This window comes from Podarcis pityusensis (assembly GCF_964106645.2).
Source record: "Podarcis pityusensis genome assembly, chromosome: 17".
NCBI classification, from domain to species: domain Eukaryota; kingdom Metazoa; phylum Chordata; class Lepidosauria; order Squamata; family Lacertidae; genus Podarcis; species Podarcis pityusensis.
The window spans coordinates 8,041,046-8,063,857 of NC_138042.1; the positions used below are offsets into that span (position 1 = coordinate 8,041,046).

The 22,812-nt window shown below is 47.8% G+C and overlaps 1 protein-coding gene across 1 annotated transcript in view; it reads right to left on the reverse strand.

The window, feature by feature from the left end:
• The window catches only part of LOC308466940 (phospholipid phosphatase 3-like), a 40,538-nt gene extending 22,589 nt beyond the window's left edge, over window positions 1–17,949 (reverse strand). Inside the window, exon 1 of the mRNA XM_080988302.1 lies at window positions 17,174–17,949. Coding sequence (XP_080844428.1) covers window positions 17,174–17,372 — 199 coding nt within the window. The 5' untranslated portion in view covers window positions 17,373–17,949. The remainder of the gene's footprint in view (window positions 1–17,173) is intronic.
• Between the last annotated feature and the right edge of the window lie 4,863 nt (window positions 17,950–22,812).

Sequence of the window (22,812 nt, forward strand, 5' to 3'; positions counted from 1 at the left end):
GCTGCTAGCTCTGTAGGCAAGGGGTGACATAACTGGGCTCCTGAGCCCCACAGGGGTGCCACAGAAAGAATGGAGTTGGTCAAGGGAGCTGTGGACTCAGAAAGGTTGAAAACCTTTGGACTAGAGTATGGGAGTGGGAAACCTTGGCCAAATTCCCATGTGTGATCAAGAAGTTGAGTGGATGGGCCTTGAGCAAGTTGCTCTCTCTACTTTAGCCTCCCTGGAAGAGGAGGAGACAAACGAAAGGTTTTTAAAAAGCAAGAAGGTCCCTGTAGGGTGTGAGTGGTCCAGCAAGGGTCAAGTTGCACAGACAGCTGTGCCGCAGGAGACACCAAGGCGAAGACACCCATAGCCCAAAACAATCAGGGTTCTCTGTCAAACAGCCAAGCCTTTTGGCATCTGCTGAGCTCGGCACCATGCAAAGAGCTCTTTGAGAAGGCTCTGGTTTTCCAGTGGAATCCGTTGGACTCCTGCCATTCTGCCCTTCTCAGGGGCAGCGAGATGGACGTGAAGGTTTGCAGCGGGGAGAAGGAAGAGGGCTAAATTTAGTTGGGCAAAGCAACCAACACAAAGAGCTCAAGGACCTGAGCCACAGATCTGGGGTGGATCAGTGTCTGCTCCAGCCAGAGACACCAGAGAAACATGGGCCTTTCCTCCTTGGAGTAGTCTGCTTACCAGAGCACGTCCCTTCAGAGAAAGCCATGGAGTGAGTGAGCTCTCAACCCAGATGGAACTACCGTATTTTTCGCTCCATAAGACGCACTTTTCCCCTCCTAAAAACAAGGGGAAATGTGTGTGCATCTTATGGAGCGAATGAAGGCGGGAGGCAGGCGGGAAAAGCCCCCAAGAGCTGCACACACGCTCCGCGCGGCTCTTGGGGACTTTTCCCCAAGGAGGGAGAAGGGACTGACTGGCTTTTAGAGGGAGAATGCAAGAAAAAAAAGTTTTTAAAGGGAGCGCTGAGCAGAGCCTGGGATGCATTCTTGCATTCTCCCTCTAAAAACTAGGTGTGTCTTATGGTCAGGTGCGTCTTATGGAGCGAAAAATATGGTATATTTATGGCAGGGCCAGCAATGGCCATTTGGCTGCTAGTGGCCAAACAGAAAATGCCCTCATCTCCTCTGCTGCATACCATACCTCTGCACCCACCTTTGCGCACCTGCCCACTGCCACCCAGCGGCAACGGTGGGCACACAAGGGGGGTGGGCACAGTGGAAGATGCAGCAGAAGAATGGCACCAGTGGGCATGAGGAGGAGGCGGCGGCCAATAAGCTCACGAGTCAAATCTGCCACCTCTTCCAGGTATTGAGAGCCTGCTGCCCTAATGCAACTGCCTCACCTTGCCTGGTGGGCAGATCAGCCCTGGAGGGACAAGAGAACCACATCCATTTGCTTATCAGCTTGCAGCTGGGAGATCTGTGGACAGACTAAAGATCACCACACTTTCTTTTAGAATGGGGGGGGGGAACCTGTGGCTCTCCAGATGTAGCTTAGAACTGTACAGACGAGAAATCTGAAAAAACGTACCTCAGCGCAAGACCCAAGAACGCAAGTACAATGGTACCTCGGGTTAAGAACTTAATTTGTTCCAGAGGTCCATTCTTAACCTGAAACTGTTCTTAACCTGAGGTACCACTTTAGCTAATGAGGCCTCCCACTGCCGCCGTGCCGCGATTTTTATTCTCATCCTGAAGCAAAGTTCTTAACCCAAGGTACTATTTCTGGGTTAGCGGAGTCTGTAACCTGAAGCATCTACCTGAAGCATCTGTAACCTGTACAATCATACCTTGGATCTGGAATGCCTTGGTACTTGCAGTGTTTTGGCTCCCAAATGCCGCAACCCCAGAAGTAACTGTTGCGGTTTGCAAATGTTCTTTGGAACCCGAAAGTCCGACACGGCTTCCGATTGGCTGCAGGAGTTTCCTGCAGCCAATCGGAAGCCGCGCTTTGGTTTCTGAATGATTTGGAAGTACAATGGACTTCCAGAACGGCTTCCGTTCGACTTCCAAGGTACGACTGTAGGCTGTACTCGTCTTCCATTTATTTATTATGATTAATTCTAACAAATATATCTCCCCCGCCCTTATAAAAATAAAAAAGGCCTTGCTCGTCATCTCACAATAAACTTTCCAGCTTCCCACAATAGCCCTCTTGCTTGAAATAATCACTACCCATCTCACCTTATATGGTGCCTCGGCCATCTCAATGCATGCAGAGATTCCCTGGCACTTGGAGAGGGCTATTAATATACAGGGCTCTTGGCTGCACTGAGACATTCACACTGCCTTGCTTGGTCAGCTGCCCAGAGCAAAGGGCTCAGGTGTTGCGGTCCAGAGAGGGAGAGGCCCAGTGACTGGGTGCCAGGGCTCAGCAACACCCCGGAGGAGATATCTAGAGAGAGAGAGGACTTTCTTGCGACCACAAGGCACAAAGCACCCAGTTGGCACTGCGAGCTGCGGATCTGGAACTGCCATCCTTTGACTTCTTTCACTGTTGCTCTGCATGACTGCAAACCTTCACGCTAGAGTTCCCGTCCCTGCTATGCAGCTGCCTGTTACGGCTCAGTCTCCTGGATGGAGCTGCTTCGTGCCAAAGGGACCTGCTCTGTGCCCTTGGTGACATTCCTCTGGCGTTCTTCTGCTGGGTGTTGCTCCGGATCTGTTGGGAACAAGTGGCAGCCTGCCTGGCCCCCTCCCACAGCAACACCCAGGCGAGCAAGACGCAACCTGTGATGCTTCCTCAGTGCAAGGGGGAGGGGAGGATAGAAAAACAGGGCTGGGCCTGGAAGGAGGCGAGGGGATGCCCACAGGGGTAGGGAACACTGCCAAGCAGGCGGGCTGGACCACCAGGGCTAAAAAACCAGGAGCCTCTTGCTCTGTGACCCACTGGGGAGAGACAATTGATGGAAGCTTTGTTTGTCCAACAGTCTACTTCCCACCAACCAAAATTCCTGCTCCACCATGGCTTTATTCCCCAGTGGCCCACTCTCAGAACGAGGAGGAAGTACCGGATGCCAGCCTCGCTTGGCTAGCCCTCTACAGTGGTACCTTGGCTCCCAAAAATAGGCTCCCAAACACCGCAACCCCAGAAGTGTTCTGGTTTGCAAATGATTTTTGGAAGCCGAACGTCCGTTTTGGCGTTCAGCGTTGTTTACGGGGCCAATCAGAAGCTGCCCCTTGGTTTGCAAATGTTTTGGAAGCCGAACGGACTTCCAGAACAGATTGAGTTCAGGAACCAAGGTACCACTGTACTCTCTTCCTCAACTGGGGGAGGGGGGCAAATGAGGACAAGATTAACAGCAATGTGAAAGCGCGATCCACACTCTGGAACTCCCTGCCTGGTTCACATCACGCAGGCGCCTTCGCTGTATTCATTTCCGGCACATGCTAAAAACATTCCTGTTTAGGCAAGCCTGCCCAGATGCTTAGAAATGCTGGTGTGGATTTTAAACTCTTTTACCACTTTAACTTTTTGTATTTTTTTAAAGAAGTATTGCTGTAATTTTTTCCTGGATTTTCTTGTTTTGTATACTGCTTTGAGGATTTGTTTTGTTTGTTTTCAAACAATCGAACAGTATATAAATTTCATGTAATCAATAAATTACTTTTCCACAGTATCACACATTTCAACCCTCAAAATGTCAAGGCCTGCTCCCCAATTCGTACTAGCCTTATTTCCCCATTACTTCATAAGTACGGGACAATTTTACACCTCCCTGCTGTTCTTGGGTACTGATCCTGCTGCAACGTACAGTGTTGCTCGGTTCCGCACAGCAGCGCTCAAGATTCGTAGGATGTCCTGTGCCACAAATCAGTTTTGATGAACATATCAGAGTGCTCTGTAAATGATAGTTAAAGCCTTTATATATCAGCCTTTTGCGCTCTTCCACACCTGCCCAATGTTCCTGAGCGTTCTTTTGGATTCTTTTAGCTTCTTTTAAATTCTTATAGACTTTTATATTCACCTTGTGTTTTAATACTTTTTAGCTTTCTAAAGCGCTTTTTAGATTTTAAATGCTGGTCTATGAACGTAATAAAGATTTGTATTATTGTAAGCCTCAAAAGAGACGAGAGTGGTGCTGTGGGTTAAACCACAGAGTCTAGGACTAGCTGATCAGAAGGTTGGCGGTTCGAATCCCCGTGACAAGGTGAGCTCCCGTTGTTCGGTCCCTGCTCCTGCCAACCTAGCAGTTCAAAAGCATAAAGTGCAAGTAGTTAAATAGGTACCACTCCGGCAGGAAGGTAAACGGCGTTTCCGTGCACTGCTCTGGTTCGCCAGAAGCGGCTTAGTCATGCTGGCCACATCACCCAGAAGCTGTACGCTGGCTCCCTCGGCCAATAAAGTGAGATGAGCACCGCAACCCCAGAGTCGGTCATGACTAGACCTAATGGTCAGGAGTCCCTTTACCTTTACCCTTTAAGCCTCCCCCCTCCATCCAGGCAAGTAAGCAGGGCAACACCTCAGCTAAAAGACACATTCCTGACACTTGAGGTGGGTTGGTGAGGGGTGTGGCCTGGCAAGTGGGCGTGGCCTAGATAGAATCCTGAGGACCAGGTGGAGAACCCTGAAGGACCACATTTCCCCCCTGGGCTGAGATTTATCACTCCACCTCTTCCTGGCTGCCTCTGCACCAGCCAGTTCCATGGCCACCCGATCTCCCTAATGCCAATGCTACCAGGTTGCCTGCCTGCCAGCCAGCTGCTTCCCTAAGCCCTTGTTCTTGCCAGACTGCAAATCAATCGGACCCATCCCTGAAACATTTTCCTGCAATCAAGTTCTGCCTTCAGATTGCCCTTCCTCTGCAACCTTAAGGCAAACCTGCTCCCCGGGTTCTCTGTCTAGGTTTGCGGAGCACATGTCCCAGTGCTGTACAGCGGTACCTCGGGTTACAGACGCTTCAGGTTACATATGTTTCAGGTTACAGACTCCGCTAACCCAGAAATAGTATCTCGGGTTAAGAACTTTGCTTCAGGATGAGAACAGAAATCGCATGGCGGCAGTGTGGTGGGCCCCATTAGCTAAAGTGGTACCTAAGGTTAAGAACAGTTTCAGGTTAAGAACGGACCTCTAGAACGAATTACCGTATTTTTTGCTCTGTAAGACGCACATTTTCCCCTCCAAAAATTAAGGGGAAATGTGTGTGCGTCTTATGGAGCGAATGCAGGCTCCTTGGCTTCAGCGATAGCAACGCGAAGCCTCCGAAGCGCAGTGGGAGCGCTCCCGCCACTCTCCGGAGGCTTCGTGTTGCCTTCACTGAAGCCTGGAGAGCGAGAGGGGTTGGTGCACACCGACCCCCTCTCGCTCTCCAGGCTTTGGGTTCCTTTCGCTGAAGGGTAGGCGCCCCTTCAGCTAAGGTGCAGTGCCCCTTCAGCTAAGCGGGAGGAGAAATGGAAGGGGCTCTGTTTCTCCTGCCGCTTCGCTGAAGGGGCGCTGCACAGAGAGGGGGAGAATTTTTTTTCTTGTTCTCCCCCTCTAAAACAAGGTGCATCCTATAGTCAGGTACGTCCTATAGAGCGAAAAATACGTTAAGTTCTTAACCCAAGGTACCAATGTATTCCAATATGGATTCCCATCCTGCAGGGTCCATACTACGGCTGTCCACCCCGCAATGCATCACCAGCAAAGGTAAGGATGGGAAACTCCCTAAACTCCCAAGTTTCCTCAGGACAGAGAGCCGGCCCTTCTTCCTGCTACAGACAAGCTACAAGTCACGCCTTCCACCCAATGTTAGAAATTAGTCAGGCGCTAGGTGCATTTTCACCTGGCTATCAACCACTTATGACCCAGTGAAGATGCCTGGGCATCAGGGTTGTGCCTGACATCTCCGCCATCTGGAGGTGCATGCCTGGAGGTCATTGGATTTTGGCTGCTTTCACACACCAATACCACAGACTGTAGAATTTTATCAGTTATGTATATTTTATCTGAGCAATCAGAATGAATTTCAGGATCCATGCTTTTTCTGTGCAGCCTGAGCAGGAGCAGTGAACAATGTTATAGTTAATTGTTGCCCCTTGTCTTCACTTACCCCACCCCAGTGCCCTGCTCACAGTTGTGAAGAATATTCCTATGTTATGAATGGTCTGTGTCACCATTAAGAAAAAGAGATAGGAATAGCCCAATATATAGGTGGACTGTCCCTGGATAGAGTTTTCTTCTTTCAGTTCTCAAAGCTCTTAACCGAGCTCAAGGTTGTCATCTGAACTAGCCAGATGTTTAACTGATAATCAATTGCAGTCAGTCAATCCTTTGAAAAACAAGACTTTAGAGATGTCTTGCCCCAAAAGACAACTAGACTTTCCATTTTGGAGACTGTAGCCTTGGTGTAAGGAGTCATTTGGCGCCTAGCTTAAATACCTGAGTTTCTAACACTGCTTCCATTTGTACAACCTGCTAAGAAGTTCTGAAAAAGTCTCATCAATATGAGCAGGGGCTGCAGAGGTTATGAGCAGGGGTTGTAGGCTATGTGATCCTCCAAGAAACTGATATCTGACCCCTGGATCAGGCCTGTCAGGGACCCTAATTTGGTCTGCAAGGCTGTTTTCCCCAAACCACACCCTATCAGCCTGTCACCCAACATCACACAGTTCTGATGGGACAGGTAAAAGATGTGGCTGTTATTTAGTCATTTAGTCGTGTCTGACTCTTCGTGACGCCCTGGACCAGAGCACGCCAGGCACTTCTGTCTTCCACTGCCTCCCGCAGTTTGGTCAAACTCATATTAGTAGCTTCGAGAACACTGTCCAACCATCTCGTCCTCTGTCGTCCCCTTCTCCTTGTGCCCTCAATCTTTCCCAACATCAGGGTTTTTTCCAGGGAGTCTTCTCTTCTCATGAGGTGGTCAAAGTATTGGAGCCTCAGCTTCACGATCTGTCCTTCCAATGAGCACTCAGGGCTGATTTCCTTCAGAATGGAGAGGTTTGATCTTCTTGCAGTCCATGGGACTCTCAAGAGTCTCCTCCAGCACCATAATTCAAAAGCATCAATTCTTCGGTGATCAGCCTTCTTTATGGTCCAGCTCTCACTTCCATACATCACTACTGGGAAAACCATAGCTTTAACTATACGGACCTTTGTTGGCAAGGTGATGTCTCTGCTTTTCAAGATGCTGTCTAGATTTGTCATTGCTTTTCTCCCAAGAAGCAGGCGTCTTTTAATTTCATGACTGCTGTCACCATCTGCAGTGATCATGGAACCCAAGAAAAAGCACTGCCTTGTCGTGGTGAAGGGGCTTGAATAATGCAGAGAAGCTTTGAGCTATGCCGTGCAGGGCACCCAAGGCGGACAAGTCGTAGTGGAGAGTTTTGACTAAACGTGATCCACCTGGAGCAGGAACCGGCAAGCCACTCCAGTATCCCTGCCAAGAAAACTCCATGGACAAAGACAACAGGCATATAAAAGATGTGGCTGGGAAAGTGTAAATGAGCTCTTGATTGTTCCTTGGCAACAGGGGCTGTAGGTGGCACCTTTTAAAACTGGTGTCAAATACCAAGTGGCTTCACTTGGTAGCTCCCAATCAGAGATCTCCAGTGGATCCCTACAAATCTCACTGGGAACTCTTGGCTGCAGCTGACCACTTGTGCTGGGCCCAGGGGTAACCCGAGAACCGTGATTCAGGTCCAGTCCAGAATCCGAAGGTTCCGCTAGGAGTCAGTCTGACAGGATCAAGGCAAGACTTGAGGCAGGAAACCAGGCAAGGACAGGTACAGGATCTCAGGTAGGATCTGGCATACAGCAATATTGCTCCCACAACCTGGGGCGAGGTCCGACAGCCTTTTATGATCCCCCAGGGACTGACCTCCCTGTTTCGCCCAAAGGCGAGCACTCCTCCTGCGAGTACTCAGGTCTCTCCTTCTCTCAGACCTTAGTCTCTGCAGCTCGGGAGACGTCGGTGGGTTACTAGACCCAGGGGCCGCCTCAGCCTCCTCTGACCAAACCGGTAGTGGAGCAGCTGTAAGTGATGGCCCAGCTGGAGGCAACGAGGGAATCCCCGCATCTGGAGCCAGGGCAGGCTCAGGCCCCTGACTCGGCCTAGCTGGTGCTTATTGCAGGGGAACCTGTGCAGACTGGGGCTCTTCAGAATCTGGCCCCAGACTTGGTTCAGATGATGCCTGAGGCAAAGGATCCGGTGCGGACTGAGACTCCTCTGGTTCCGAGCCCGAGTCCCAGGCCATCACACCCCTGCTGAAATCTGGGTTTGCAGTTTTGGTTGGAAGCTCCTCTCAGCAGGACTGTGCATGATCACAGCTTACTTCAAGTGGCCTTGCAGGGCTCCTTCCTCAGATGGGAAGGGCTTGTGTATTACCATATTTTTCACTCTATAAGACGCACTTTCCCCCTCCTAAAAAATAAGGGGAAATGTGTGTGCATCTTATGGAGCAAATGCAGGCAGGAGGCTCTGCTCAGTGCTCCCTTTAAAGAGCCGTGTGGAGAGTGTGTGCGGCTCTTGGGGGCTTTTCCCTGAGGAGGGAGAAGGGCAGCCCTACTCCCTTCTCAGGGAAAAGCCCCCAAGAGCCGCACACACGCTCCACACGCTCTTTAAAGGGAGCACAACTCTTGGGGGAGCCTTCATCCCACTGCCCAGGAGAGGCTTCGGCGGCTATCCCATAAGCCAGGACAGCAAGAGGGATCGCTGCGCAGTGATCCTGCTTGCTGTCCTGGCTTATGGGATAGCCGCGTGCAGCCTCTTCCGGGCAGGGGAAGCCTTCATCCTGGCTTAGCCTGCCCGGAAGAGGCTTCGTGTGACTATCCCAGAAGCTAGAACAGCAAGAGGCTATCCCAGAAGCCAGATCCCTCTTGCTGTTCTGGCTTCTGGGATTCAGAATATTTTTTTTCTTGTTTTCCTCCTCCAAAAACTAGGTGCATCTTATAGTCTGGTGCGTCTTATAGAGCGAAAAATACGGTACTTCCCTTGGTTCAAAACATAGCGAGTTCATGGAAGACACAAGATCTACCCACTTTGGAAGAATGGCAGATGAAGGTGATGGACTATATGGAATTGGCAGAAATGACTGGCAGAATCCGAGACCAGGGGGAAGAGTCAGTGGAAGAAGATTGGAAGAAATTTAAAGACTATTTACAGAAATATTGTAAAATTAATGAATGATAGAATGATGTTGGATAGTAATTAAGCGGTTTCTAGTTGTAATGCTTTAAGAGAATATGAAAAAAGGGTTATAAATGGGTTAAAATCTAATGGAAAGGATTTGCTGAACCAATAAATCGAAGTGGAATACAAAAAAGGGAGGTATGAGGAGGTCCGGGAAACAAGCTAAAGGAAAATAAGTAACTGAAAATATGTGTGTTTTTAACTGTTTTTATTTTGTATTTTTCTTTTTTCTTTTTCATTTCTATTGTAATATTCTAAAAAAAACCTTAATAAACATCTTATAAAAAAACAAAACATAGCGAGTTCATTCTGCTAAGTCCTGCCCTGATGGCACGGCTGCATAGAGGCAGCAGCTCACAGGACTGGCATCCAAGGATCAGTGTGAAGGGACAATGCCTCCCTCTAATAGGATAGTTTTGCTCCTGGCAAAGTTTTGCTCTAGCCCTTTAGAGGCTCACAGTGCCAAGGGCTGGGCACTGTGAAATTCCGTCATGTTTCACATAAGCGGAGAATTAGGTGATGGGGCAAAAAATGGGAGTCCTAAGTAACTCCTCTTCATATTCTCCCCACCTGGCATTTAAAAGTTCAGAGGAATTTCAGACACCAAATGAGTTTCCATTGGGCTTTCCAGGGGTCTGAGAACGCCTCTTGTGTGTCCCTTTTGCCTACTAGATGATTACAAACCATGCAAAATTTGCCAACGTATTATTTCTTACATTTGTCAGTTGCGTTTTCTTGCCCCAAGCAACCAAAGAAACAAAACAAAAAAGCCAAAGCCACATGGATACATTAAAACCAAGGAAAAAAATATACAGTGGAACCTCAGTTCTCAAATGGCTCCATTGACGAACGTTTTGGAAGCCGAACGCTGAAAACCCAGAAGTAATTGCTTTGGTTTTCGAACGATTTTTGGAAGCCGAACGTGCTACGCAGCTTCTGTTTTGAGTTTACCTATCGAATTGAGGTTTCTTCTTTCAGTTTTCGACCTTTTTTTAAGTCAAACGGTCTTCCGGAATGGATTACGTTCAAAAACCGAGGTTCCACTGTATATCTATAGGCACATTTTGCTTAATTTGCATATTCCCAGGTTACAGAATCCAAACATTTCTGGTGCGGAACTTTGACTATTTATTTTTTTTGTAAGCACAGAGTACATATTGCCTTGGCAATAGCTAAGTGGGGGAGAAAGGATCCATTGGTTTCTATGCAAACAGAGCACAGCCAATCTACTCAGCTTCTTTCACAGGGATCTGGCCACATTTAAACATTAACAACAGTGTTAGAAACTGGGCTAGAAAAGCTAGGAGCCAAATGGCTCCTGGGACCTGGGTTGTGGGTGCCAAAACAGAATATCTAGTCGCCATTTGGAGAGGGGGGGGGTATAGGCAACACTTTTTATTTATTATTTTGATAAGCATGAACTAATACATGATTCACATAAGTGACACATTGTTAATATCACTTTTTAAACATAAATTGTTAATACATGTTTAATTTGGTGTTTACAATAAAAATATTGGTACCATACTTCAGTTTTCAAAACACTACCCTTTATTGTTAAACTCCTTAATGTACTTTAAGGAGGCTTCAAAGCACATACATTTCAGTAATCTTTGAGTGTCAGCCAGGCACAAAAAATGGCACCCAGACTTTTTGAGGTACATGCAAATGGAAAATCTTTAGGTGCAAAATGTGCCTGCTAATTTCAAATCCTGGTTAACAACACTTGTACTATTGTTATGGCACTAGAATGAGGTGAACCCTCTGCCCTTAAACATCTACAGCCAGCAATTAAGGATCTTACTTCCTCCGCCATGAACTAATAGGATACCCTTAGGCAATCTACTCTCTCAGCCTCAGTTGCCGTATCTGCAAATTGGGTATAACACAGTTGATCTAACTTACTGGTTTGTTAAAAGATTTTTTTTAAAAAATCTAGTGGACGTTAAGCCATTTGAACACCCTAAAGCACTATATAAATGCTTGCCTTTATAGACAGAAGCTCACTGAGACACAGGCTTCCTTGAACTTTATGGAAACAGATAACCTTACCATGGCAGCGATGGTACAAACAGTTCCTCTCCTTTCTTCCCTTCTCTCCCTTTCCCTCTGCTACAACTACAGCTTACAATGCAACAGACCAACTGTTTTTTCAGGTGTTTTTACCTCAAAATAATGTGTTTTTAAACACAAAAACAAACAACAAAAAACCATCAAATGTATTACCGTATTTTTTGCTCTATAAGAAGCACCCGACCATAAGAGGCACCTAGTTTTAGAGGAGGAGAACAAGAAAAAAAATATTCTCTCCCTCTCTGAGCAGCGCCTCTCCAGCAAAGTGGGAAGAGAAACGGAAGGGGCGTTGCGCAGTTCTCCCTCTCTGTGCAGCGCCCCTTCAGCGAAGCAGCAGGAGAAATGGAGCCCCTTCCATTTCTCCTCCTGCTTCGCTGAAGGGGCGCTGCGCAGAGAGGGAAAGCAGCGCCTCTCCAGCAAAGCGAAGTCAGAACATCAAGAGGGATCGATGCGCAGTGAAAGCAGCGATCCCTCTTGCTGTTCCGGCTTCTGGGCCAAGCCTCTTCAGGACAGGGGGAGCGTTGGGTTAAGAACCTTCGGTTAAGAACTTTGCTTCAGGATGAGGCCCCATTAGCTAAAGTGGTACCCCAGGTTAAGAACAGTTTCAGGTTAAGAACGGACCTCCAGAACGAATTAAGTTCTTAACCCGAGGTACCACTGTAGTTGCAACTACCCTAGAAGTTGTACCCAGGTGGGCTCTTCATTACCGTATTTTTCGCTCTATAAGACGCACCTGACCATAAGACGCACCTAGTTTTTAGAGGAGGAAAACAAGAAAGCAACGCAAAGCCTCTTGAGCGAAGAGGCTTTGCGCGGCTATCCCTGAAGCCAGGAGAGCAAGGGGTATCGGTCCGTATCGATCCCTCTTGCTCTCCTGGCTTCAGGGATAGCTGTGCAGCCTGCATTCGCTCCATAAGACGCACACACATTCCCCCTTACTTTTTAGGAGGGGAAAAGTGCATCTTACAGAGCGAAAAATACGGTATATGCCTTGCTCGTGGTCTTCCCTTAGGCCTCTGGTTGGCCACTGTGGAAAACAGGGTGCTGGGCTAGAGAGGACTTTGGTCTGCTCCAGCAGGAGTCGCTTATGATATCCTTTTGAGATATCCAGTAAAGGGACATTTTCCCATATGTGGTGGGACTGTAAAATCATAAAGAAATATTGGGAAATGATTTATAATGAAATGAAGATGATGTTTAAAATAAACTTTGTTTAAAAAAGCAGAAGCTTTCCTATTAGGTATTATAGGAGTGAATCTACCAAAATCACAAAAGAAATTATTTATGTATGCAACTATGGCTGCACGAACATTATTAGCACAACACTGGAAAGAAGAAAGAGTCCCAGCTAAAGAAGACTGGCAAGTTAAATTAATGGAATATGCTGAAATGGCAGAATTGACAATGAAACTGAGAGGAAGAGATGACAATGAATTTAAGGAAGAGTGGAAGGTGTTTATTGCATATAAACAGAAGCATTGTGCACAGTTAATACATTAGCAGGGTTTTAAAATTACTTGTAATTTTGTTATGAATGGATAATAAGTAATTTAAATAAGGTTTCAAACTGAACAATGGACATGAAGTATATTGATAAATTATGGAACCAAGGAAGGGACTAGAGGGAAGTCAATTTGTTTTGTTTTGTTTTGTTTTTGTATTGTTATTTTTTGTTAAATCAATAAATTGTTATACAGTGGTACCTCTGGTTGCGAATGGGATCCGTTCCGGAGGCCCGTTAACAACATGAAAAGCCCGCAACCTGAAGCACCGTATCTGTGCAGGTGTGCGGCGTGATTTGGTGCTTGTGCGCATGCGCGAAGCATGATTTAGCGCTTCTGCGCATGTGTGAGCGGCGAAACCCAGAAGTAACTCTTTCTAGTACTTCTGGGTCGCTGTGGGACACAATCTGAAAAAACATAACATGAAGCAAACGTAACATGAGGTATGACTGTATAAAAAAGAGAGAGATCCAGTAAATATTTCAGTTGACTCATGTTTCCCTCTTTTGGGGCCCATGGGCCCATTTGCAAACTGCAGAAACTGCTATGGGTACCACACCAAACACCTCGCACCCAACCTATTGCATTAGCCCCTGAAAGGCCTAATTTCATCAGAGGAAAGGGCAAGGCACCCTATGGACAATAGGGAAGGCCTCTGCAGGCACACGCAGAGTGGCATATTGGTGACATCCGGGCCAGAATAACCAGGGAAGCATGAAAGAAGACAGACGTTGGTTTTTGCATGACACACTGCCTCAGTTTTGTTTGTTCTACAGCGGAAGACTCTTGCCCTTGCTGCAGCAGAGGTGGGGAATGAATAGGGCCACACTGTCCCCTGTCCCACTAGCGGCTAGAGCAGGGGTAGGCAACCTACGGCCAGGGGGCCGGATCCAGCCCAATCGCCTTCTAAATCCGGCCCACAGACAGTCCGGGAATCAGCATGTTTTTACATGAGTAGACCGTGTCCTTTTATTTAAAATGTGGAGCCTGTCTGATGTTTTTACGTGAGCATAATGTGTGCTTTTATTTAAAATGCATCTCTGGGTTATTTGTGGGGCATAGGAATTTGTTCATTCCTCCCCCCAAAAAATATAGTCTGCCCCCCCACAAGGTCTGAGGGACAGTGGACTGGCCCCCTGCTGAAAAAGTTTGCTGACCCCTGCGCTAGAGCATGGGTAGGCAACCTAAGGCCCGGGGGCCGGATCTGGCCCAATCGCCTTTTCAATCCGGCCCGCAGACTGTCCGGGAATTAGTGTGTTTTTACATGAGTAGACTGTGTCCTTTTATTTGAAATGCATCTCTGGATAATTTGTGGGGCATAGGAATTCATTCTTTTTCCCCCTTCAAAATATAGTCCGGCTCCCCACAAGGTCTGAGGGACAGTGGACCGGCCCCCTGCTGAAAAAGTTTGCTGACCCCTGCGCTAGAGCTATGGTTTCCTACCCCAGTGGCTTCCACTTCCCATCAGTCTCAATTCTCAAATGCTTCCCTCCTGACACCTCCTCCCTCCTCTACTTCCAAGCTACTTCCAGTTGGGAACCTGGCCAGAAAACGATTTAAAGAGACGGGAGCAAGAGTTCTCTGGCTGAGCAGGGATTTGAGCTTGTGTTTCCCGCTTCTGAGCCCAGCCCCTTGATCAAGGTGCCTTCCCAAGTTTCCCCTCAACTCCCTTATGTATTCATCAACACCATCCAACAGGTAATTAAGGGGTTGTATAAACCCCAAATCTGGTATTGGGGGATAGAATTGAGTTCCCTGGGAAAATCAGTTTTAATTAAACTGCAACCAAGTAAGTTTCTAGGCCTGAGGTTTTGCAGCAATGATTAGGGAACAAATGGGCTGTGCCTGGGGGAATGGCATAAGCCAGAAGAGTTGCTGGATTAGGTTTCTAGGGGTTGAGTTTTGAACCCCCAAAGCTTCTTGCCTTTCTCCATACTTAGCTGAATCGGAAACCAACATTTGCGTTAAACCACGCAGAGCAAGCTAAAAGTAAGATAGGATGGCTGGGTGCACTAGGGCAATGACTCCAGCATGACATTTCATTAAACTCTGACCATAGGTTTATTACCTGCCCGCGGACTGTCTCGCCAGAGTGGTGCACGCTCTAGTTATCTCCTGCTTGGACTACTGCAATGTTCTCTGCGTGGGGCTACCTTTGAAGGTGACCCAGAAACTACAATTAATCCAGAATGTGGCAGCTAGACTGGTGACTTGGAGTGGCTGAGACCATATAACACCGGTCCTGAAAGACCTACATTGGCTCCCAGTACGTTTCCAAGCACAATTCAAAGTGTTGGTGCTGACCTTTAAAGCCCTAAACGGCCTCGGCCCAGTATACCTGAAAGAATGTCTCCACCCCCATCGTTCAGCCCACTGAGGTCCAGCTCTGAGGGACTTCTGGTGGTTCCCTCACTGCGAGAAGTGAGGTTACAGGGAACCAGACAAAGGGCCTTCTTGGTAGTGGCACCTGCCCTGTGGAACATCCTCCCATCAGATGTCAAGGAAATAAAAAACTATCTGACTTTTAGAAGACATCAGAAGGCAGCCCTGTTTAGGGAAACATCTAATGTTTGATGTTTTATCATGTTTTAAATATTCTGTTGAGTAGCTGGGGAGGACCATCCAGATAGGCAGGGTATAAGTAATACTTTATTTATTTTTTATTATTATTATTATTATTATTATTATTATTATTATTATTACTGATTACACCAGGGCTTAATAGAGCAACTGTGCCCCATGGGCCAGGCATCTGAAAATCCAACATCTGAGGGAGAAACTAGATTCCTTACAAAAGCACAGATTTCAGGGGTAATTAACCCTTCTCCACTCACCAGTTCTCCCCCATGACCCGTGACCAGAAATATGCCTGACTGGGGAAAGAAGGGGAGGGGTGGTTTGGGAAAACCAGTGGGTGTGAGGAAGCAGGAAGCCCTGCCCTTCCACCCACCAGATCTCCTCTGAAGATGACCCCTCCTCTGTATTATCATTAACCAGGAAAGCTGAATGGGCTCCTTCTCATGTGTAGTTCTGCCCTGAAGGCAGCCTCCTCACCTTGACTCAAGGCAAGGTCACCTCTGATCACAAACCGGGTGCCTTGGGTTCTTCCATGTGCAAATCTCTGCAATGTGTTGCTAAAAGTCGTCCAGGGAGGAACAGGGCCAAAAGTCAGGAATAAAGGCTGAAGAACTTCCAATGCAAAGATATGTGTGTGTGTGTGTGTGTGTGTGTGTGTGTGTGTATGTTTTAATCATAGCAGTTCCCCTCCAGGAATCATGCAATGGTATCCAGAACTAAAGAGCCAGAGAAGAAATGCCACTGCTACAATTCCTCAAATCCTCCACATGGCTTCCAGGTATCCAGCATGGTCCCTGAGTGGCTGGAGGAAAAACAGCCAGATGGGCGGGGTATAATATATTATTATTATTATTATTATTATTATTATTACCCCTTAGCTGGGATCTCAACAGCAGCCTCTGGCCCAACAACTCAAAGCACTGGTCAAAAGGGTAAAGAAAGAACTATGCTGCTGTTAGTGTCTTAAATTTGACTCTCAGTGGGAAAGAGATTAAGGTATTCCTGTACTAGCTGGGCTGAATATATGGAGTCTTAATGTCCCTTGCGGGTGGCACTGTGGGTTAAACCATAGAGCCTAGGACTTGCCAATCAGAAGGTCGGCGGTTTGAATCCCCGCAACGGGGTGAGCTCCCGTTGCTCGGGCCCTGCTCCTGCCAACCTAGCAGTTCAAAAGCACGTCAAAGTGCAAGTATATAAATAGGTACCACTCCGGCGGGAAGGTAAACAGCGTTTCCATGCGCTGCTCTGGTTCGTCAGAAGTGGCTTAGTCATGCTGGCCACATGATCCAGAAGCTGTACACCGGCTCCCTCGGCCAGTAAAGCGAGATGAGCACCACAACCCCAGAGTCGGCCACGACTGGGCCTAATGCTCAGGGGTCCCTTTACCTTTAATGTCCCTTGCAGTAATTGCCAAGGACCAAAGCAAAGTGCTCCATGAATTACAAGAATATTTGAGCAGAGTGTTGGGCTGCACATGTTCCGATTTAGATAGACCCTTCCAGCTTGCAGAACTGGCATCAGTCAGACTCTTAATATCAGGGTTGTAGGTTCGAGCCCCGTGTTGGGCAAAAGATTCCTACATTGGAGGGGGTTGACTAAATGACCCTCAGGGTGCCTTCTAGCTCTATGATTCTGTGAAAAGCTGGAGAAATGAGCACTGGCTGCCTGGTGATCTTAATACTACTCCAGGCTGCATTACCAGATGTGCAAATAACCATAAGGTGAAATGAGCTACACGCCATAAGACGCCAACACAAACAAAAAAATTAAGCAATTGCAAATCACTAATTAGGGGGATTAAGAGAAACCTTTGCCTGGATTCAGGATTTCATCTCGAGAAAGCTAATTGGCAAATTCCCACTTTCCTGGTTACCTGGCCAGTAAAATCCCAGCCCCTCCGCGCCCCACTCACCCACGAGCAGGCACACGACATCCACAGCCACCAAGGTCTTCCTCAGCGCAGCCCTGGGAGCAGCGAAGTCCCCAGCTCGGGATCTGGGCCTCCGCACCGTCACCTGGACGTCGCCCTGGTGGCGAGGCCAAGCCAGAGGCTCCGCGCTGAGCGGCTGCCGGGACAGGGCGTGGAGGAGCGCGTCGGGATCTTTTTGCATGATCTTTGCAGAGCAACCTGCCGCTGCGGGATCGGGCGGGATCCAGCTCCTCAGTCCATGCGGTTCAAACCCAGTCCAGAGCCTCGGGTCCCTGGGGGAGGAGAGCAGAGCCGCGCTGGGGTTCAGTCACCGGGGAGGAAGACGCCAAGTCTTCTAGTCCCTGGTGAGAGCGGCTGGAGAGGGCAGAAAGCAGGACTTGGAGCGCCAGGGTGGGGCAGGGGCTCCCGTCGGCTCCTGGAAGTCCTCTGCAATCCGGATCTTCTCAGGGATCGAAGGAGGGGGGGAGGGGCGGGCCGCCTGGCAAGGAGCGCAAACAAACAAACAAACAAAGTTTCCTCGCCTCGGCATCAGCGCTGGAACAAAGAGCAGCTCCGGTGGCGCTCAGGGCGCACGAGAGCGCACGAGAGCGCAGCAGCCTCGGGCCGGGGCCACTTGGGAAGGACCCCTGGCGCCTCTCCCCACGAGGCGGGGCCAAGGAGCGGGGCCAAAGTCCGGCACGACGGGGCGGACGGGCGGCGGAGGGAGAGCCAACCCCGCGCTCGCCGGCCCCGGAGGCGCTGGGCGAAGCTTTCCTCCGGGTCCCCCCGCCCCCGAAATGCTCGGGCAACCCGATGGGGCGGAGCGAGAGCGTCCCGTCGAGGGGTGGGGCGTGTTCGGGGGCGGTGGCTGCAGCGGCAGCAGCTGCCTCGGGGCAGAGACCCGCCTGGGCGTCGCTACTCCAGGCCCGGAGCCAGAAGCGAGGTGGGTCTCGCCCACCGCCCTCTTCCAGCCTGGCCTGGTCCGGCCAGCCCCGCTCTGGTCGCTCCTCCCGGCGCAGCCCCGCTCCGTCCAGGGAAAAGGAAGCCGGATGGGATCCAAGCCGCATCGACTTGGAAGCGAGCTCCCCGGGTTCAATCGGAGCTGCTCCCGACGAAAGCCAGCCGAGCCGTTGGCTCTCAGTTGTGCTGCCACGTCCGAGGCCGGAGGGAGAAGGCTCTGCGTAAAAGCCAGGGGGAATCCCAGCCATTTCTCGCTGCCTTGGGAAAACTGTGTTGGTAGGGTAGAGGGGGGAAGCTGCAACTGGCGAAGTTCTCCCCCCGCCCCGCCCCCCAGGACAAAAGTGCTGTCCTAGTCTGGGCCTCCGCACAGTCCACCCTGTGGACCGTGAGGTGTAGCGTGCTAAACTTCATCAGTGGGTCCCAAAGCGGGTTACAAGTTAAAATTCAGTATTAAGAACAGTTAAAACAAATTGCAGTCGCGGAAATTTTTTTGAGGTGTGTGTGTGTCCTGAGAGCACATGTCCCAGGTATCAAAGGCCGGGGGAAAGAGGCGAGAATTCTGGACTTTTTGACGCTGGTGCATATTTCTGTTGCCATGGGTGTTAGAAAAAGGCACTAGATTTTAAAAGCACCCAATTTAAGCGACAGCTGTAACGAAAGAATATAGAATGCACACTTTGGATTTAGAAGGGGGTCCCAGAGCTTTCCCACATGTGACATGTTTGAAGTCAGTTGGGGTTAACCTGTGACCCCGATTTGATTTGTCAATTGCTTGATTTGGGGGGGGGGTGGCACAAAACGGGTTTGTGGCACAAAATTAGCACCAAACTTTGGCATCACTTGGGTGGGGTCCGGAATTTCGGGGTCACACATTAATGAAGCTACATCAGCTGAATTCCAGCTTGAGAAAGGTGAATGTTTTTTACCCAAAATGGCCAAATCCAGAGGCTGGTAGTAAGACCAAATGATGTCGGACAAAATGATGGTAGTTCCTCACCAGTATGATGATAGAGGATACCCATTGCACTAAAGCAGCACCCCTTTTCCTTCCCCAGTTTTCTTCATTCTGGCGGCTTAATTTTGTGTGTATGTGCTGTTGCTGTTTAACAAGCAGGTAGAAATCCTTGCCAATCTACCACAAGCCGCACTGAGTTCTGGAAGTAATTCCAAGCTAACTTCTGCCTATCCCTGTTCTAGAGCAGGTTGCATCCTGTGTAAGGATCTGATTCCCAGTTTGGGGTGCTTGTTGATCCAGTCCTGTCGTTACAGGACCAAGTGGCCTTTGTAGATCAGATCACCTTTTATCACCTTAGGCTTATACTGTATACCAGGGGTCAGCAAACTTTTTCCACTGTCCCTCAGACCTTGTGGGGGCCGGACTATATTTTTTTTTTTGGGGGGGTGAACGAATTCCTATGCCCCACAAGTAACCCAGAGATGCATTTTAAATAAAAGCACACATTCTACTCATGTAAATACACCAGTCAGGCCCCACAAATAACCCAGAGATGCATTTTAAATAAAAGCACACATTCTACTCATGTAAAAACATGCTGATTCCCGGAACGTCCGCGGGCTGGATTTAGAAGGCGATTGGGCTGGATCTGGCCCCCGGGCCTTAGTTTGCCTACCCATGCTGTATACCATTGATTGAGTTTGCTTATATGTCACTTTCCCAAACTGGCTCACAGCAAACTTTCCAAAAATGCAAATATATGAAATACAGAGCACATCAGTAAATTATATATATATAAAAGGCCCAAAACCAACAATTTCTAAATAGGGAAGCTTTTTAATGTGTAATGTTCTATTATGGTTTTGTATATGTTGGAAGCAATCCAGAGTGGCTGGAGCAAGCCAGTCAGGTGGGCAGGGTTCAAATAATAAAATTATATTATAAATATTATAATTATTTTTAAGAAAACTGGTCTAGGATTATGTACGTAAGTGCAAATCAAAACACAAGTTAACTGACAATAAAGTTTCTGGTATTGGTCTTCCTACATTCCAAGGAGCCTGACTTGAATGCAGTTCATTTAAAAAACAAACACATTTTAATTGACTCTTTTTAAAAATTAGTTTATTTTATCAAAGTAATAATCATAAATAAACAAGAATAAAAATGTACACCCCACTGCTGAGACCATTCCATTGTAACTATCCAACCTCCCAAAATTTCAACCCCTCTTGCAATGGTTTGACCCCTTTCCGTTTTAACAGTACAAATTCTACAAACACCTTCCACATCTCCTCAAAATAATTTCTCCTGCATATTCCTCATCTTACCTTAATGGCACATGTTAATTTATCATTAATAGCTATATCCCACACCTCTTTTTACCATTGAATGCAGTTCAGAGGGGAAGGGTCCTCTCATTAGGCTAGATGATGTACAGCTGGCTCCCATATTCTTACTCCAGAGTAGAATGTGGGTGGAGCTGTGGTGTAAACCACTGAGCCTCTTGGGCCTGGCAATCAGAAGGTCAGCGGTTCAAATCCCTGCGACAGGGTGAGCTCCTGTTGCTCTGTCCCAGCTCCTGCCCACCTAGCAGTTTGAAAGCACGGCAGTGCAAGTAGATAAATAGGTACCACTGCAGTGGGAAGGTAAACGTACCAGAGAGATGGCCTTCTCAGTGATGGCACCACTGTAGAATAGCCTCCCTGCAGAGGCTTGCCTGGTCATTCCTGCACCAAGACTTCATAAAAATGGTCCCAGTTAGTAACATTTTACTTTTTACTGTTTCATGTGGCTGTACATTTTTTATTTATTTACTTTGACCTTATTCTCTCTGCTGGAGTTTCTTTGCTGCAAGTTTTTATTTTAGGATACCGGGGTACCTTGGTTCTCGAACGATTTAGTTGTTGAACAAATCAGGTCCCAAACGCCGAAAACCCAGAAATGAGTGTTCCGGTTTTCAAACGTTTTTCAGAAGCCGAATGTCTGACACAGCTTCCGTTTGTGTGCAGGAAGCTCCTGCAGCCAATCGGAAGCCACACCTTAGTTTTCAAACAGTTTCGGGAGTCGAACGGACTTCCAGAATGGATTAAGTTCGAGAACCAAAGTACCACTGTATTGTTATTTTAATTGCATGTTAGCATTTTATGCATGTGAGCTGCATAGAAAAGTATAGTTTAACAACAAAAATGACAACACTTATATTACCTGGGAGGGTAATTCAAATTTGCTAATGATACCCAAATGCCTTTTGCTCTGTAGCATTCTGTTTCTTTAGAGATGGATCAGGAGAGAGAGCACAACTTCATGAGTAATGATTTTATGGTTGTTATCTCTACAACATGGGAGAATTCTGATCCACATGATTTACTTTAACGTGAACTTTCCAGGAGGAAGGTCTGATAGCTATTTGGCAGACCAGTGTTTCTGCATTGAGGAAGAAATCACGTATCCATGTTGCTTCCCTGGTAGGTAGAATTACAAATAAATTTGAAAACTGATTTTGGGTATTTTTGTAGGCATAGAATAATGACTGAGATCGCCCAGATGGGTTCAAAAGGCTGACTCAGGACACTTAATTCACTTAATTCTATGGAATTCAAAATGAAATGCAACAAAATACAATATACAGTGGTACCTTGGTTTACGAACTTAATCCATTTCGGAAATCTGTTCTTAAACCGAGGTGCGCTTTCCCTAATGGCCTCCCACCACCAGTGCCCTTTCACCGTTCGGCTTCCGTTCTTAGACTGAGGTAAAGTTCGCAAACCAGGACGCTACTTCTGGTTTTGTGGAGTTTGTAAACTGAATAGTTCATAAACAGGGCTGTTCTTAAACCGAGGCACCACTGTATAAGAAATGAAAGAAGCAATAAAAACCCACACAGCATTTAGCATGCATTACAATTGCAACAGGTGGGGAAATCATTAAGCGAGCCACCAAGACTCTCAGTTTTCAGGTGGTCCATAGAATCATAGAATCAATTGTAGAATTGGGACCCTTATATTAAATAACTAACAGTTACTGCCCAAAATCTGCAGCCTGGTGCAGCTGTCTCATTCTGCCCTGTTGGGGGTGATGTTGAGTCAGGCTGAGGAAAGGACTGGAATTCTACATCCAGCCATCCACCCTCCTTCCTGCACAGAGAATCAAACAGGATGCAAAACAGTGCCAGCTTGTGGACAGAGAAGAAACTCGTGCATTTTGCAGGAATTTCAAAGGAATGTTTTGGCAGTATGTGCAATGAGGAAGAAATTGAAGCAGAATATTTTTATTTTGGAAAATGCGCCATTGTAATATGTTGCCCTATCCTCCTGCTTGTTGTTGTTGTTGTTTAGTCGCTTAGTCGTGTCCGACTCTTCGTGACCCCCTGGACCAGAGCACGCCAGGCACTTCTGTCTTCCACTGCCTCCCGCAGTTTGGTCAAACTCATATTAGTAGCTTCGAGAACACTGTCCAACCATCTCGTCCTCTGTCGTCCCCTTCTCCTTGTGCCCCCCATCTTTCCCAACATCAGGGTCTTTTCCAGGGAGTCTTCTCTTCTCATGAGGTGGCCAAAGTATTGGAGCCTCAGCTTCAGGATCTGTCCTTCCAGTGAGCACTCAGGGCTGATTTCCTTAAGAATGGATAGGTTTGATCTTCTTGCAGTCCATGGGACTCTCAAGAGTCTCCTCCAGCACCATAATTCAAAAGCATCAATTCTTCGGCGATCAGCCTTCTTTATGGT